At 46.5% G+C, this 18,933-nt stretch overlaps 1 protein-coding gene across 1 annotated transcript in view; it reads right to left on the bottom strand.

Moving 5' to 3' along the window:
• Positions 1-18,933, bottom strand: part of CSMD2 (CUB and Sushi multiple domains 2) — a 300,763-nt gene that overhangs the window by 212,933 nt on the left and 68,897 nt on the right. Inside the window, 2 exon segments of the mRNA XM_048054254.2 lie at positions 1-208; positions 10,040-10,234. Coding sequence (XP_047910211.2) covers positions 1-208; positions 10,040-10,234 — 403 coding nt within the window.

The raw sequence follows: 18,933 nt of genomic DNA, 5'->3' as shown, positions 1-18,933 counted from the left end.
CAGAGCGAAGATCCCTCTGTTCCAGCAACTTCTAAAACGTCATATCCATCTTCCAGTTGAAAATCCATGAAAACCAGGGCAATAGTGTCTCCAGGTTCAGCGAGAATAGTCCACGTGCAGTCTGCATTATTGCCGTACTCCAAAGGAAAATGAGGGCTTGAGATAATTCCACTCTGTCCCCTTAAAGTCCCTCCGCAAGCATCATCAGCTGGAAACAGAGAATGCAAGTTATAAGATTTTGCTGAAACGCAAAGCACTATGTCAAAAAAAGAAAAAAGCCCAAAGCAAACCTTTGAAAGCACCAGTGTTTTTGTAGTGGGTTAGGACCTCTATTTGCTTGTTTGGAATATTATTTGTACGCTACACCCTGAATAAAAGAAAGCTGATTGATAACATCCTCTCTCTTCCCACTGTTTGGTTATTTTTGTTGTTTCTGAAATTTCAAGCAGCAACATTGATTGGTATGAAACAATGGTCAAATGGGATGGCAAAAAAATGGCAGAAGTCAAACAAGCAGCAGCCTACAAAGCCGAGCATCATAACAGCAGAAATTGGCACGGACTGGAAACATCTAACCCAACTCCAAAAGCTTTGGATCCTTACTGAGCAGTGCTCGAGTGGGTCCTGGAGGACCAGACTGTGCAGGATAAACCTCACACTTGTCTGCTGATTTGCACAGCACCACTGCTTTGGGGAACAATACAGCATTCTCCAGAACAGCACCTTTGCACAGAATTTTTCAAGGGCAAGGGCAGCACTCAAGCTTGCTGTAAGACAACTATCTCAACTGATCAAAAGCCTATTTAAAAATGTTTTCCATGTAACTGATAAAATTCTGGATATTACCCACGTAACAAATACTTCACAGGTTGATAAGAAAAACTTTGCACTGAAAATTTAGATTCATCTTTTTCGAGTGTATTTTGGAGAAGCACTTTTTTTTTTTTTTTTTTTTTAACTAAACAGCATTAAGAGACAAAGATGTTGACGGATGCAAAATCCCATTAGGCCAGCCAGTCTGTCTCCTTGCAAGTGCCAGCTTATTCCCCACCATATACTTACTGGTGATTTGTTGAGTCTAATTTTAAACACCCCAAGTGACAGAGCTTCTACCACTTCCCAGGGGAAGCAGTTCTCAGCCTAACACGACTCACTGCCAGGACACTATTTCCTCATATGCTGTTGCCTAAGTTTTTTTGTTCCATCCCTTACTCCTAATTGGGCTCCTAGGAGGTATTTTCTGCAGCTTTCCTCCCATCCACGTAGCTGGCAAAGCAGGAAGAAAACCACCAAGAACTCAAAGACTGAGAAGAAGGGTTTCACAGACATGAAAGCTTTTCTATCACAGCAGGGAGGTGGTTTTAAAGAGTTTCCAGCTCAACTCACATACATACCAGCACCTTCATCAGCAACAGAAACATCCCCAGGGGATGGGGCAACAGGACTTGAGAGTACAAGCACTGTATTTAATAGAAATGTAATAGAAAGGAGTAGAATATCCCCCACAGCTTCCTTACGTGCCTTGGTTTCTGTTTTCTTGAGGAAATGGATATTGCTACCAAAATCAGAGTGCTAAAGACAGAACCATTTGTTCAGAAACCAAGCAGTGACATTCCCTGTTTACATACTGATGTTTGCTGCAGGTTCTTTCATTTTTACAACCTAAATTTCATCAACAGGAGCTATTAGAGCAATTAAAGGAGGGGGATCTAAAGAAAACATGGGCATGAAGATAAAGGAAACCAAGAATTAATTTGACTAGTATCAGGGCAGCTCCCTGCTCTCCCACCTACAGCATCAGCCTGGAGTTTATTTGGAACATTGCTAGGAAAAGCCTGTTAACCTTACAACACGCATTACAGAGCAGCGTTTCAATGCTTTAGTCAAGGAGCTTGGGGCTTAACAGTATAAACACTTCTTTTTATTACCAACTATTAAAAAACCCTTCCAAACTGCAATTTAATACAGGTGAGAACGTGTGTGTGAAGTGCAACGGGACATCAGCACCTGAGGAAAGGGCAGAACTCTGCTCAGGGGGACCGCCCAGCAGCGAGACCTTTCCAGCCTTGTGGCACCAGCGGGCTCTGTCAGCAGGGCTGGAACTTGCAGCCTCCACCTCCTGTAACTTGAAAGGCAACGTGAAACAAACCTCCCATACGTGCCAGCTTCTCTTTCTCGTGGCCATCTGCCATCCCAGCGCAGCCAGCCAACGAACCAGCAGACGGCACCGGCAGACACACGCTTCCCGTTGCCACGGGGAGGCCCCAGGCCGTTAACCCCGTTTGCGTGGCACTGACACCGCGTGCTGCACCAGCACCTCTAACCCCAGTGGGATCACGGCTCCTTGCAACTGCTTCTGTGTGCACACAGAGAACTGAAGAAGCCACTTTATTCCTGAGACATTTACCCCACCAGGGCAGTTATTGCCAACACCACGTGCTGCCTTAACCATTGCTGCCTTGCTGCTATCAGCCCAGGCACCATTCAAATACCTCTGCAAATAAGAGCGTGCACCTACCACCTGCAAGCAGTCACAGATTCACAGATTCACAGATTTCTCTAGGTTGGAAGAGACCTCAAGATCATCGAGTCCAACCTCCGACCTAACACTAAGTACTCCACTAAGCCATATCCCTAAGCTCTACATCTAAACGTCTTTTAAAGACCTCCAGGGATGGTGACTCCACCACCTCCCTGGGCAGCCCGTTCCAATGCTTAATAACCCTTTCGGTAAAGAAGTACTTCCTAACATCCAACCTAAAACTCCCCTGTCGCAACTTTAGCCCATTCCCCCTCGTCCTGTCACTAGGCACGTGGGAGAATAGACCAACCCCCACCTCTCTACAGCCTCCTTTCAGGTAACTGTAGAGAGCGATGAGGTCGCCCCTGAGCCTCCTCTTCTCCAGGCTGAACAAGCCCAGCTCCCTCAGCCGCTCCTCGTAAGACTTGTTCTCCAGACCCCTCACCAGCTTGGTCGCCCTTCTCTGGACTCGCTCGAGCACGTCCATGTCCTTCCTGTAGCGAGGGGCCCAAAACTGAACACAGTACTCGAGGTGCGGCCTCACCAGAGCCGAGTACAGGGGCACAATCACTTCCCTCGACCTGCTGGCCACACTGCTTCTTATACAGGCCAGGATGCTGTTGGCCTTCTTGGCCACCTGAGCACACTGCTGGCTCATATTCAGCCGACTATCCACCAATACTCCCAGGTCCTTCTCGGCCAGGCAGCTTTCCAGCCACTCATCTCCCAGCCTGTAGCTCTGCTTGGGGTTGTTGCGCCCCAGGTGCAGGACCCGGCACTTGGCCTTGTTGAACTTCATACAGTTGACCTCAGCCCATCGGTCCAGCCTATCCAGATCCTCCTGCAGAGCCTTCCTGCCCTCGAGCAGATCGACACACGCACTTAGCTTGGTGTCATCTGCAAACTTACTGAGGGTGCACTGGACGCCCTCATCCAGATCATCGATAAAGATATTAAAGAGGACCGGCCCCAGTACCGAGCCCTGGGGGACTCCACTAGTGACCGGCCTCCAACCAGATTTGACTCCATTCACCACAACTCTCTGGGCCCGGCCATCCAGCCAGTTTCTAACCCAGCGAAGCGTACGCCAGTCCAAGCCCCGAGCAGCCAGTTTCTTGAGGAGAATGTTGTGGGGAACGGTGTCAAAAGCCTTACTGAGGTCAAGGTAGACCACGTCCACAGCCTTTCCCTCATCCACCAAGCGCGTCACTTGGTCATAGAAGGAGATCAGGTTCGTCAAGCAGGACCTGCCTTTCATAAACCCATGCTGACTGGGCCTGATCGCCTGCTTGCCCTGCAAGTGCCGCGTGATGACCCTCAAGATAATCTGCTCCATGAGCTTCCCCGGCACTGAGGTCAAACTGACAGGCCTATAGTTCCCCGGGTCTGCCCTCCGGCCCTTCTTATAGATGGGCGTCACATTGGCTAGCCGCCAGTCAACCGGGACCTCCCCCGATAGCCAGGACTGCCGATAAATGATGGAAAGCGGCTCGGCCAGCTCCTCCGCCAGTTCTCTCAGTACCCTCGGGTGGATCCCATCCGGCCCCATCGACTTGCGCACATCCAAGCTCCGTAGCAGGTCGCCAACCATTTCCTCATGGATAGCGAAGGCCACATCCTGCTCCCCATCCCCTTCCACCAGCTCAGGGCACTGGGTGTCCGGAGAACAACCGGTATTGCCGCTAAAGACTGAGGCAAAGGCGGCATTAAGCACCTCAGCCTTTTCCTCATCCTTAGTAACTAGGTTTCCCCTCGCATCCAGTAAAGGATGGAGATTCTCCCTAGTCCTCCGTTTCGCGTTGATGTATTTGTAAAAGGATTTTTTGTTGTCTTTAACGGCAGTAGCCAGATTGAGCTCCAGATGAGCTTTGGCCTTTCTAATTTTCTCCCTGCACAGCCTCGCTACATCCTTGTAGTCCTCCTCAGTGGCCCGCCCTTTTTTCCAAAGATTATAAACCCTCTTTTTTCTGCTAAGCTCCAGCCGCAACTCTCTGTTGAGCCAGGCCGGTCTTCTTCCACGCCGGCTCATCTTTGGGTACGTGGGGACGGACCGCTCCTGTGCCATCACGATTTCCTTCTTGAGGAGCGCCCAGCCTTCCTGGACTCCTCTGCCCTTCAGAACCGCCTCCCAAGGGACTCGGCCAACCAGCGTCCTGAGCAGCTCAAAGTCAGCCCTCCGGAAGTCCAAGACGGCAGTTTTACTGGTCCCCTTCCTGGCCTCGCCAAGAATAGAGAACTCTACCATTTCGTGGTCACTCTGCCCCAGACAGCTTCCGACCACCACATCTCCCACCAGTCCTTCTCTGTTTGTGAAGAGAAGGTCTAGCGGGGCACCACCCCTGGTAGGTTCACTGACCAGCTGCGTCAGGAAGCTATCTCCCACGCTCTCCAGAAACCTCCTAGACTGCTTTCTCTGTGCCGTGTTGTGTTTCCAGGATATGTCCGGGAAGTTGAAGTCCCCCACGAGGACAAGCGCCGACGATTTTGCAACTTCTGTCAGTTGCCTATAAAACTCCTCATCCGTCTCCTCATCCTGGTTCGGCGGTCTATAGCAGACCCCCACCAGGATGCTAGCCTTGCCGGCCTTCCCACGGATCCTAACCCACAGGGATTCAACCTTATCATTCCCAGCCTGGAGTTCCACAACGTCAAAAGATTCTCTAATGTAGAGAGCCACGCCACCACCCCTTCTGTGCTGCCTGTCCCTCCTGAAGAGCCGATAGCCAGGCATTGCAGCACTCCAGTCGTGGGAGCGGTCCCACCACGTCTCCGTGATGGCAACCAAGTCGTAGCCTGCCTGCTGCACAATGGCTTCCAGCTCCTCCTGTTTGTTACCCATGCTGCGTGCATTAGTGTAGATGCACTTCAGCTGGGCCATCGCCTTCTTCCCCGGCCTAGCCATTGTTTCCCCCGGCACAGCTCCAACAAGCCTTGTTTGAGCCCCGTCCCCCTTCTTACCTAGTTTAAAGCTCTCTCTATGAGCGCCGCCAGCTCCTGGCCTAGGATCCGTTTTCCCCTTGGAGATAGAGACCCATCTGGGGCCATCAGGCCGGGTGCCGAGTAAAGCTCCCCATGGTGAAAAAACCCAAAATTTCTATGCTGGCACCAGCCTCTGAGCCACCTATTAACCACATGAGCTTTCCGTGTCCTCTCCGTGCCTCTCCCTTCCCCCGTAGGGATAGACGAAAAAACCACCTGCACTCCCGCTCCCTCCACCAATCGTCCCAGCCCCCTATAGTCCTGTTTGATGGCCCTGAGGCTTCTCTTTTCAACATCATCGCTGCCAGCCTGGACTATCAAAAGCGGGTAATAGTCAGAGGGGCGAACCAGGTTTGGAAGCTTCCTGGTAACGTCTCTGACCCTGGCCCCAGGGAGGCAGCAGACTTCCCTATGTGTGGGGTCAGGCCGACAACGACCCAGTCCAGCCTCCACGAGCACCATGTTCCCAACAGCACGGGTGCTGCTGATCAAACACTTGTTCCTCACTATGATCCTGCATTCTCTCAGCTCAGGTCTACAGAGAAACCCCCGAACTTTGGATTTGGAAGAAGCTATTCCTACGGGTAAGGTCTCAGCCACATTTACTGCTGGGGTCTGACACTCTCTGGTACATTAAGGATATTCCTGTGTAGAAGGAGGGATGCAGGGAGGAATGGAGAATATGCTAAAGAAATTTGACTCAGTGCTATGAGAGAAGTTTGTAGAGCTTGTTACTGCTAAAACATGTTCTATAATCTTCTAAAAATCTTCTTGAACAGCCATTCAATTATTTTGGGCACGGTGCAGTCTAAGCAGCTGTTTGAGTTATAAGAAGACAGACCACTTTTAATGAGATTATGCATATTTGATACGCTTAAAATGTAGCTTTGCAAATGTTCTCAACTTTTCAGCTGGCTTACTGAATTTTTATTCAGCCGCCTACCAGAATCATGAACCTATCAGTTCTATTTAAATTCAGCAAACAATCTGGGCAAGACTTCTCTCCGCATGCATGAAAGTGCTTCACAAAACAGACATGTGAGTATTCTTTTGGAGCTTCAAATGCACTATCGCCATCACCTTACTTGAAATTAACTGATCCAGGTGAAGGTTGTTCCTTCTCTGGCTACAGCATTCCAGGTCTACTGGGGTTTTGCCTCCAGCATACCAACTGTCAAGATAAAAATAAAGCTAGACTTGTTGGATTCAGCTTAAGGCCCCATTTACACTAAGTAACTGGGCCTCGTTTCATTCTGTGATTACAAAACAACTGTGTAGGATGTGTGTAAAAACACACAAGGTGCAATGAGGAAACCACTCCACATAATATCCCGACACATTACAGACAGGATAAATGTCAGCTCAGTCCAGAGTTTAGAGTCTGAACCAGCCTCACCGAGGACTTCAGTCCTTGGGGCGAGTTTCCAAGTTGCACATGGTCTACGAGGCACAGCCAAGCTTCTCTACTGAGCAGCCCGAGCTGCCACCCAGTTCCACGCGCTACTGCTTTGCAGATCAGCGTGGAGATGCCGTTCACTGCTGCTTTGGTGCTACCAGGATGAGATCATGGCAGTTTTAATCCTTCCTGCCACATACGCAAGGACCGTAACTCACCAGAGCAGAGCCTGTGCTGAGTGAATTTATAGTCTCTTTTAGCTCGGAGTCTGAGAATCAATTTTGATATAACTGTGCTTTCAAAAGCACTGGCGAGCTGCAGCACTAGCTACTTCCACTGGTCTCTCCAAGGAAGTGCTTCATCAAGCCATTCTTTCTGCATCTGGGATTCCTCCCTACTTCCCCTCCTCATTAAGATTACACTTATCCTTTATGAAAACAGTACCTCTAAGCTGAGAGATGGGTAAGGGTAGTGCAGACTACTCGTGAAGGAAGAGCAGCTGAGCCACAGCACTCCTTCAAAGCACTGCTATCCTGGCACAGCCAAGTTCCAGCTTCTCAAACACATTCATTTCTTATTCTTCTCTACCATGCATTTCTTTGCATCTTTGATCATGTCAATGCGCAAAGACTGGAAAGGAGACAAAGCTACCAACATATAAAAAAGGATGTAACAAGAGGAAGACAAGAACGAAGACGAGCACAAAGGAACCAGAAGAAGGTACAGATTAGCACGGTAGAAACTCGTGTGCTGATTTCAGCACTTGTCTTCTACCTCTGCCCTCATATTGGGGAAGGAGAAGGAGAAAATGGCAGTCCCTACACTGGACATTGTCCTTTGCAGTGACATTAGACAAGTCCATTCCCAAGATAGCTGCTCCTGAGATTATAACACCTGCTCAGCTAGAGGGCATCTTTCATCTTGATTTGTCTGACTCTGACCCAGCAGCATGACCTGACCCATCTCCAGCTTACATCTGAAAATGGAACACTTACAAATGCATTCAACAAACTTGCAGGTGAAAGTTACCAGTAAGCCAATATTGATAGAATTAATTGTAAGCTATATAAGCCGCAACCATCTTTTCTCTCTCTCTCTCTCAAAAAAAAATTATATCTATGTATATGTACACACACACTCCTCTTCAGGAAACAGTTATGGAAGCATTATCATCCCTGCACAAGAAGGCAGTAAATCTGTTTGTCAGTACGTAAATCTTTATACCCCTTGCAACAACTGGTATCCGTATTGCTGGTTTATCAGCCAAGCATGAATGTCTGCTGAAAACCCACTTAAGGTAGAAGGAGTGCAGCTGGGCAGATGGTTTTCAAATTCAGCCAGTCCACTTGCAGATTGTCTTTGCTATTTTCTACCCTCCTAAAACAAGATACAATGAGAAGACTTCCTAGTTCCTGCCTCAAAAAAAAATGCCTTGGAAGTTTTACTGTTAGTCTTGAAGCAGCAGGGCCAAATCTATTAAAAAGGAGTGGTACCTCCAGGAGCCTGCAGGCACGCTGCTACACAAGTGTACCTGAACAAGTAAACATTTTTCTGTAATCGGAGCAATTCACACAGCACTGTCGCAAGTACCATAGAATTTAATAGTCCTTCGTTCTGAAGTACATCAGATGCCTCCATCATCATTGCTGCATTCAAGACTGGATACAGCGGTATCAAAATTAAAAGAGAGTTTGGCAGGGCAAGACAAAAATGTAAAGATGGTCTTTATTCCATCTGCAGCAGGGATCACAAAAATTACAGTCATGCCAACTTTCATGTTTCAGTACTTTAGCACCTGCTGGGGGCAGAAGTTAATCCTTCCCTTATTGGAAACTACTACACAAATACCTGAATAATAGCAGAGCAAGCATCCTTCCTTTGGAGGAAGACTGTATCAGAAAAATGCTGTCAGACTGGAGGAAATGCTGGTCCATCCATGCACAAAATCTCTTATCTTCTGAAAAGGCTATTGCTTGGTGTGCTCTCAAAGCTGAATTTCACCGAATGTTCTCCCTGCACATAATTCATAATTTTCTTTTTAAAACCTCACCGTTTTTTTGCTTGTTTGTTTTTTTAATGTTACAGTGAGTCCTGATACAGAGGAAAAGCAAAGACTCATAACTGATCATGCTAAAATGGCAATGACAGTTGTCCCTCCGCACTATCTGCCTGGCTCTATGAACCACTCCTTCAGTGTTACAATGCCCTTGGCTCCAAAACAGTAGGTAAGCGAACGAGAAATGTACTAAGCAGCATACATTACTGCTGTGTAACTCATTCAAGAAAGCATTAAAAGCACACCAAGCAAACAATATTTGTTCATTTTAAATTCAAGATTTATGCTACAGCTTAGAACTGCTAATTGATTGCACAGGCAGAGTCAATAAAAAGAATCAATATAAGATGCTCTGCTGAAGTACACAAGGAATTGAGGAGAAAAGACTTCAAAGCAGCAGCAACTGTTTTGGTAAAACAACACAGACACTTGTATATTTACGGACTCTCTAGTCCCTCGTGGCTCCAGAGGATTAGCAAGCAGCTCTATACTGATCAAGGAACCGAAGCTGGCCTACCCAAACAGGCCTGCACCCTTTCTGAACAAAGGAGGGATTTTACCTCCCATACAGCATCCCCCATCTGAGGCTGCAGGCCCCACTGCCAGCATCCCGCAGCCCAGCAGCACTCTGCACAGATTTGCTTTTCTTTACAGACAAAAGAGCAGCATCACCGTGGGAACTGCAGCAAGGGAAGCGAGCTTGACATGGACGGGAGAAAGCAGAAAAGCCAGCATAAATGTTCTCATATTTAGCAAAAATGCATGGCCTTAAGAAGGTGCCTTATATTGATGGATAATACACCTACTTTTCCTTTTTTTCCTCCCCTTTAGACAAAGAAATTGGAGTTAAAGCAGCTGTGCAACATTTTTGAGTACTTTGAGCACTTCATAACCTTCCCATTAGTCACCCAAAGCCTGGCAGCTTTACGGAATCCAATAAAAAGAAACCTCAATATTAAATACATCATGTTTAGTTTTCAAGTCTTTTAAATCAAACTTACAGCCCATGAAGTTTTTCCCAACCCCAAATTGCTCATTGAATCCTATTTCATTGTGGCTTGTTCCAGATGAAGAGAGGACACTTTACCTCTGCAGAAGGGAAGAGGAAAATCCCAGGAGGCACCGTTTTCCGAATTGGCGTGACATGTGAGCAACGCGTGTCCTTCCAGAAAGAAGCCCGGATTACAGCTGTATCTCACTTTGTCCCCGATGCTGAACGTCGTCCCTTGCTGAATGCCGTTCTGCAGCCTTCCTGGGTTCCCACATGTATGACTTGGTAGAACTGCCAAAGAAAGTTGGTTCTGGTTAGGGACAGTGTATTATTGTATAACAGAGCTGGCAGGTGAGGCATCCAGAACAGCTCACCTCAAAGGAAATTTAATCACTAAAAATGTAAGAGCAAATAACCATAAAACACACCATATTGAAATTACATCAGAATTCATTAGGCCAGTTACAATTAACATTTAAGTACCATTTCTACTGAGTGTGTGTGTGTACATATACATATATATAAATACATATAAAAGGAAACACAATCACTCCCAAGCAATTGAGTCATAAACAAGATTCACTTTTTCCTGACCCATTTTTCCAGTTTCTAAACCAAAGCATTCCTCTTTCCTGAGCCCCCCTTTGCAGTTCTAGTAATTTGACATGACTACAATCGATCAAGACCTAGAGATTAGGTTGTGCAAAACAATGTTTTCCAACTGATCTTCACGAGACACCTCAAAGGCCCCTGCAATGTAAACAGGGTCGTGTTATACCTCAGAACCAAACAGAAGACAGCAAAACCTGCAATCAGCCAACTCTTGCCTGGACAAAAAGCACTGCAGAATTTCAGCCCACAAGGATTTATACTTCCCTGCACTGCACATTTAATCTGGCTTTCACACAGAGGCATCAAACCAGACTGAGCAATGCAGATGGGCCCAACTCCACCAAGGGCAAAACAGAGTTAACTGAAGGTTGCAACCAAAAGAACATGGGTACTTTATTATGAAATTAAGAAGTTGCAGCTAAAGTGCTACTATATTCTTAATCAATGCCTCTATACAGCAGCTTCAGAGAGCTTAAATAAAACTCTACAGGTTCCCATAAACCACTCCAAGAAGATCCACTCAAATCTTTGTTTTAGAGCCCAATATAAAACCAAATGAAGGCAACCACAAGGCTGACAATGTCTTAATCAAATTTGAATCACGCCTTGTGCAGCATCTTCTATTACAGGGTTTTTAGTTCGCTTTTAGTTCTCGCTGCCATAGTCTGTTATCAATAGGTAATAAATTATATTAAAGTCCCTTATGCTGAGCCTATTTTGCCTCTGACAGTAACTGGCAAGTGATCTCCCTGTGGTTATCTCAACCCATAAGCTTATTTTCATCGTAATTTCTTCCCCGGCCTTTTGATGGGGAGCGAGAGCACAGCATGGTGGAGCTTAGCTACCTACCAGTGTGAAACCACCACACTCAAACATCAGAGGAAGGAAAACATGGTCATTTGGAGCTGAGTGATGGTTTACCATAGGAAACAATTTTGTCGGGGGACTGAACAAAAACAGATGAATTTCGATGAGCAGAGGGAGGTTTAATCTGCAGCTCTGCCAGGGAGAAGAGGAAGATTAAAAGGAAAATGATATGCTAACGTACACAGCACGCAGCAGAATAAAATACAACCAAAACTGTGCGTAAGCACGCGAAACGAAGCACAGCTCCGGAACACTAACCAAAGCAAAACCACTGCCTCCCTGTCCTGCCACGGGACAGCATTTCGGGATCGGGAGCTGATGTTTCTCTGCTCTGCCTCCAGCACAGACCCGGCTGCCTCCGATCTGAGCCCAGGTACCTCTGGAGGGTTCTCTGCAGCAGACTGGGGACAGTATGCCCCACAGGGAAGAAAATGAAAAACTAACCTGTAACGAATATAGGATTAACCTTCCTGCCTCCAGACATACCATCCTGCTTTCCAGTTAATCTGGAAGTGGGTTAGCAGCAACCTTGCCACCTTAAACTTGATTAATTTTAATGGCACGTGCATCTGGACTCCTGCTCTGCTTCAGTTTCTTAGATTTTCCTGGTGAGACTGCGAGCTCTTGCTGCACGCCTGTGTGCAGAGGAGCCCCTTGTAGAGCCTGGGGCCAGAAGAGCGCATTCAGCACCCTGGGAGCTGGGCTTTAGTGGCCCCATGCCACAGCATAGTGTGGGGTCACACACAAGCCCTGGCAGACGGGATTTCTACCCTTTACTCCTTCCCCCAAAATACTACTCCCATCCTCCCACAGAGCACCTGGAGATGGACGGCTATATGTTCGGCAACAACTTTCACATCAAAATATTAATGACCACGCAGCTTTTGTAATCGCGGGGGGGTGCTATCAAATACATCAGACAGGCTGAAAAACCGCGTAGAACTAATGTTTCATTTTCTGTAATGATACTCAAAACCCCAATTTAATTAAATTACCAATGTCACTTTAAAAAAAATGAACCCAACTCCTGCTTTTATGCTTCCTTCCTTTAAAATTAATGACTAGAACTTTGCTATAAATAAAAATCCATCATTTTTAAAAGTCACTCTCTAACACTAGCTGCTCTCTAGTTAATGAACTGTGAAGAATCAGACAACCCCGACCTGCATCGTATCTTAAAATCATACTTGAAAAACAGGATCTCATTTAAAAATTCTGCTTCATTTGGCTGCCTTAACTAATATTGTGTTACGGGACGGGCGGCACACATGCTTTTAGGGGGAGGCAGCATTAACTCCTTGACTGCTTTGGGTTCAATGCAGTTGCAGAATAAGCTGGTGAGCACTTTTTTTGAGAACACTGATGCACATCTGCAGAAGACAAACACTTCAGCTGCTGCATCGTGGGCCAAAAAAAATGCTTCCCAAGAGGCTGAGGCTGCTTCCAGAGCCAGGTTCAGTAGGAGCAGCAGATCCAGCTGCCCACGCAGGATAGGCAGTCACACCCTGCGATCATTCTGGATGGCCCCAAACCTGAGCTGACGAAGTTCACCTTCTCCTACAGAGGGAAGGAGAAGAGTCAAAGGACACATCTGTGCTTCCTGAGAAAGCCCACAGCTTCACGAAGCCCCTGCCGCAGACCGCCAGGTCCAAGCAGCCGGGGCGCAGAGCTCGGCGTCGCCCTTGGGAGCCCCACAGGCACTTTGCTCGGCAGGAAGGTGGTGCCTTTGTTTCACCGCTCAGCCCGACGCCCTGAGCCACTGCCGCCACCGCCTTCACGGCGATGGATTTGTGATTCTACTCCAACATTCCTTAGAAGAGATAATATTATTGCTCATACTTGGCTGCCTCTAACAGCCAGACTCTGATTGCTTGAGAGATTAATAGAACTGTATTATTTACATCAGATGTCGCACAGAATAATATTATTAAAGCTTTGTCTTACCCATTTACCAATTCCACTGTAGATTAGTAGCATGGATTTTTTTTTTTTACTCCCCATAAAAGCTTTGTTCCTGGCAATCAACATAATATTTTTCAGTGATTGTATGGAAATGAATGCAGCCACAGACCAGATTGGTAGAGATGAATAGAAGGTCCTGTTAGTCATTTTCTAGCAAAGTATTTCTTTCCATGATGAATATAGAACAGTTTATTTTATTTGTCTTGATTTGAACAGCTGCCAAACCGTTATCTTATTTTATGACAGAGGAAAGGAAATAGGATTATTCTGCTGCAGTTGCACCTGAAGAGCTCCTCGACGTACCTCAAACAGCACCGTTCAGATATACTGCGCTGGAGACGACACTCCCCAAGGGGACACGGCAAAGGAACCACGGTCGTGGTGTTAATTGCCAGCGCAGGCCCAAACAGAAACAGACCTTCACTCGATCCCACAATTCGGTGATAATTACAACTACAGCTGCCACAGGAGGCAACATGAGGTAGGATGACAGGAGAACAAGACAACAGCATCTCTTCAACAAGGGACTATAAAGTGTCAGGACATTGAGAACATCAGCCAGGACTGATGTCCAAAACCTAGAAAGAATTCTCCTATTTTCTTCAATTCTCAGCCTACCCGCCAAAGGCACTTATTCTTCAAAAATGAAAGTTGTAGGCCCTGTGACCAGCCTCCACCCAACTTAACTCCTGCTTTAAACCTCTGCTCTTCTTCCTCCCCTCTTGCCTTTCAGTTTGGGCCCCTTTTATCCCACCCTTTGGGGCTTGCACATGTTCCACTGGCTTCATCCCAGTTCTTGTGTGCTACAAACAAGCAGTGAAGATTTTCCTTCATGAAGCCAGGCTTTGTAAGCTTTATATCCAGATCTATTGGTACAAGACAAAAGGTGTCACAGATTTCATAGTGTTGCTTGAAAATGAGCTGCTAAACAAACTGGAAATGGAAGCAACACATCTGAGAATTCTCCGCCATCCATTCCTGTGAGCTGTTAAAGAGCAGCCAGAACCGATGATCATCAGAAGCTTCCCACCATTCCCTGACCGGATTGTTAACCCCATTTGGTTTTGCCCTTCTCAAGAGGCTCACCAGGCTGTTCCCAAATTCTCTCATCCCCTTGTCCAGGGATCACCACACTGGACGTTTTCAAAATCAGCAGCTTTCAAAACCTAGTACTCGTCAAGCCATGCCTCCTCATTCCAGTTCACTCGAAATTAATTAGTAGTTTTTTAAGTCACTAGATGTGACTCAACGCATCCTTGGACAGCATCCCACCATCAAGACGCATTCAGGCTAATTACATCAGCCTTTCTCAAAACCCCACAGGCTCTTTGTTGGAAGAAAAAAAAAAGCAAAAACCACAGAGATGCTTCTCATCCTGCTCATCCCATTGATACGTCTGAGTTATGTTACCAATTCAGGTCCCTTCAAACAAAACAAAAACTCAAATCTATCTCTACCTTGCTCACCATTCAGAAGAGAAATCTTCCCTGCTTCCTATTCAAATTAATCTCTGGCTTTATTTTCTCTCTATTGTTTGAATATAAAATAACCCCAGCATTTAATACATCTAGCTACTTCATTCCAGTCTATTACCCTATTTACATAGCTAAAAGAAACGTTTTTATTGCTTGAATTATCTGTGGTAGTTTACGACAGATACTTCAATGCTATCATTGTCATAACCTTGAAATCTTATCAAGGAGCCCAACTTTTATGATACGAGACCATACATTATCTCCTCATTCACAACTGATTTTCATTCCTAAAAAAAAAAAAAAAAAGCCATGCCAGAGCAGGCACTTATAGCTCCTGAGTACAGCTACTGCAGCAGGAATAATTCCGCATAAAAGGATGCTACAGAGACAAAGCAAAATAACAAAGCCATCGATCTAAACTTACTGGCTCAGGCATCTCTGCACATCCACATTTCCAGATTAATCACCAATATGCTTTTTCTAACCGTTTCCATTTTGTTGCACCTCCCGAACCTAGCAGGGTCTTGAAGTCAAGACACCCAAACAACTCAACACAAACGTTTCTTCTGCTGGAGATCCAGGCTGGGCCAGGAAGAGCAGCATGTTGCTCGGAGGACAATGTGTTCTGTATTTATCTCACTAGAAATCCGAGGAGAGAAAGATTCTTATAGGAGGAAGTATCTCAGATTTCCATCACATCCTGGAAAATCAACTGAAATACCTACGCACCATTAACGGTGCACCTTTCGCCAGCACAAATGTGAATTCCAACAGGTGGGGAGATCCATGCCAACCGACTTCCCCTCCCTCTCTGTCCATAACTTTCAGGCAAAGTACCGCAGGGACACTCTATGACTCTCTAATATCTTTCATCAGTGTTTCAGTGCAATCTGTTTTAGTTCAGAAGAGTTGTAACCTTCAGAATAAGTGTCCAGTGTGTGTTACAGAAAAGGAAATAAATGGTATCTTTTTCATTTCATTTTATCCTTTTTTTATGTCATGATTCATTTCCAGTACAGCCAACAGAGATAAAGCTAAATGGAAACTATTTTTTCCCTTCTAATATTTCTTTGTTCACTAAAAACCAGCCAGATAGTTACTTCTGGATAATAACAGACCAGAAGGGTTCATCATCCATCTTCTTTGTGGTAGTAGTTCTAGGGCTTTTTTGGAAATTCATTTTCAAGTTTTCAATTTACCTTCCTGGAATGTACTAGAGCAACTTCAGCGCGACTTCCGAGAGTACCTGCGAGCTGAGCCAGGAGGACTTCAGGTTTGATTTAATCGCCCCACTACAGAAACAGCAAAAATTCAAAAACATGAAAGTGACAAGCTCACGGGAGATGTGGCAATGAACAAGCCCACCCTGAAGCATTCACCCCATTTACATTGTGACCAGACGCCATCCCGTGCTGGCACCCTGTCACATCGGACAGACTCCTTACTTTCCTTTGCCCGTGACCAACCCACGCGTTAAACGCTCACTCACGTTAATTGAATCCACTCAATACCACAGACAACCAAGTATTTCTGCAATTATCTTAACCTGTTCTGGGGAGAGCATATGCTTCCTACCCTCACTTGGCAGACAGACTGAAGACAGCTCCCCATCACAGAAAGGCCGTGAATAGAAGCCCTCTGTTCTGATGGCACGATCCCTCTGAGACGAACGGGCTCAGGCAACCACGCTGCTCGATTCTGCTCTTCTGATGCTTATTGAATAGGTGAGGCTAACTCTAGAGGTGTTCCACGGGCTAACATATTGAAAGCTTTGTGAAAACAGAGTTGAGTAGAGGAACGCTGTTGCTTGCATCTCAGCTCTCTGCAACACGAAGCCAACATTTTTAAGATCAAGTTCACACAGGACCTCGGGAAACACAATATAGGACTGATAGCAGGATAGGTCTAGCCTATTTCTCGTGTGCATGTACACCTAGATAGAGAGAGAGACACACAATTTTTATTTCCCAAAAGACAGTCACACTTCCTACCATCAGCTTGTTGTTACAAGCAAGATCAGGACAATCAGCTTTGTGAATCACCATTTTCTAAGAGGAGGCTTTTTCTGGAGGGACTGGAAAAGAAAGATCCTCAAAGGCAGCTGGAGGGATCAGAGGGAAATTACAGATCCATCAGGCTGTCTTCAGAGATGCAGTGAGCCCCGCTCCCTAACAGTTGGGACTTACTGTCACTCATTATTTATACTTTCAAACAAATGTCACTACTTGCTGAACATACCCGAGGAAGCCTGGCTAGCATGAAAATACAGAGACTGAAGCCCAGGTACACAAATCTTTTGCTGGGTCTGGGCCACCACCAGCATGCTGGCAGGTGCTGAGTCCCCAGGACCGGGGTCCTCCCCTGCTGCCCCAGCCCAGGACTCTCCTGCATCAGCATCCCAATCAGGCAGGCACTTGACAACCGCTCATCTTTGCGAACGTGCTCTAGTCCTGCTGCTTCTCAGCGCAGCGACACTTGAACGCAAGCTTAATTTAAAGCATGCAGTTAAGTGTTTTGCTTAGCAGGAATGGATTTAAGTGCATGTTTAAAGGCTTCATTGAACTGGCATTTAACAGCTGCAGAGTAACCTGAAGAAACTTCCCCAGGGAGGAGGAGGGTGGTTTTACATTTGTTTCCTCTCTTCCTCCCTGAACTAAGGTTAACCACTCCTAGGCAAACATAGAGATCTGCATCTTCTTGTAAGACAAATGGCAAGCCAAGAAAAGCAACGCCGCAGTACTTCTCAGCACCAGAAGACAAGTGTAGGTACCAAACCAAAGCTGAATTAAAAGAGCAGCCCCAGGGAGTTCAGCTGTGTACCAAGGCTGAACACCTCACTCCTTTGCACACACCAGGACCCAAAGCCAGGACATCAGCTTGAAAAAGGGGGGTCAGATTTGGAAACCCGGATTTGAGCCGATTCGATCTAGACACTGGGTGCCAGTGTTGATCCGCTCTGCATTTTGCTGGAGAGTGTCCCTGGACAAGGAAGGCTCTTTGTTCTGTTAAAAAAAAGCCTCTTCCAACTTTAGAGTCTCCATTGTTTATCTGCTTATTGATCTTCTCGAGCTATTGGCTGATTACCCAGAAACAGGAACTGGAGCCAGCTACATCTGTTTTAATAAATATTTCACAGCAGAGGAAAGACACTCACCACAACTTATCACCCTGAGATTTTTTAGGCCAGTTCTCTGGAAGCAGCCGGTATCAGGGCACGGGGCGGCAGCAGCCCCCAGCAGGGAACCCAGCGGATTTGGGCTGCTCAGGTCTAACACAGCACCAGGCCCTAACACACAGACCTGCGGCGTTGTCACACCAGTGGCAGCTCCAATTCCTTTGTCTCCGTTGGGTTCCACACATCTTTCCTTCCTCACTCCCAGCTTTCTGGAGCCTTTGGAGGAGCCAGCCGTGCATCACACCGTGCTCCTGCTTGGAGTGGCAGTCCACGCGTCTTCCCAAGCAAACCAAACCGAGTTAGCCTGCAACTACACTGAGGTTAAGCCACGAATAGCCCATTTCCCCCCAAGGGGGGGCAGAAACACCTGTAATTCACAGCTTCCAATTGCTTCAGCTTCCATTCAAACCACGTAAAGTCTGGCTCACCCCCTAAAGGAAACACAGAAACAACCTAGCCATGATTAAACTGCCTTCACCATTTATTTCTCCCAATTTATTCCCTTTACAGTCAGCTTTTCTGTGCTTTAGAAAGCTTGGCGACTCAATACCACGCTAGGGCCAATACCACAGGCATAACTAACTAGGAGACGCCTTACAGTGAGTACAAAGGCCAAGTAAGTGAAATCACACAGTTCGTGGGGAAATGCCCTTGAAAACAGTAAAGGTGAAGTATTACTACTGACTCTCCTACTCAACTGTAAGAGCAACCAGGAGTGCTGAGCTCCCGGTGCAGACACCTCCTATCGATGAGCAGAAAGCGCAGACGGTTCAGGATGGTGCCACAGGAGTCCCCCGAGCTGCGGTAGCAATTAGGAAGCCTTCTGCTTTCCGGCACCAGAGATGCATTATTAATTTGCGGTCATAACTGATCAAAAAAATCTAGAAAGTAATTTTATC

The sequence above is a fragment of the Anser cygnoides genome, chromosome 24 (genome assembly GCF_040182565.1).
Source record: "Anser cygnoides isolate HZ-2024a breed goose chromosome 24, Taihu_goose_T2T_genome, whole genome shotgun sequence".
NCBI lineage: Eukaryota > Metazoa > Chordata > Aves > Anseriformes > Anatidae > Anser > Anser cygnoides.
This window is presented reverse-complemented; position numbering and strand designations above follow the sequence as displayed.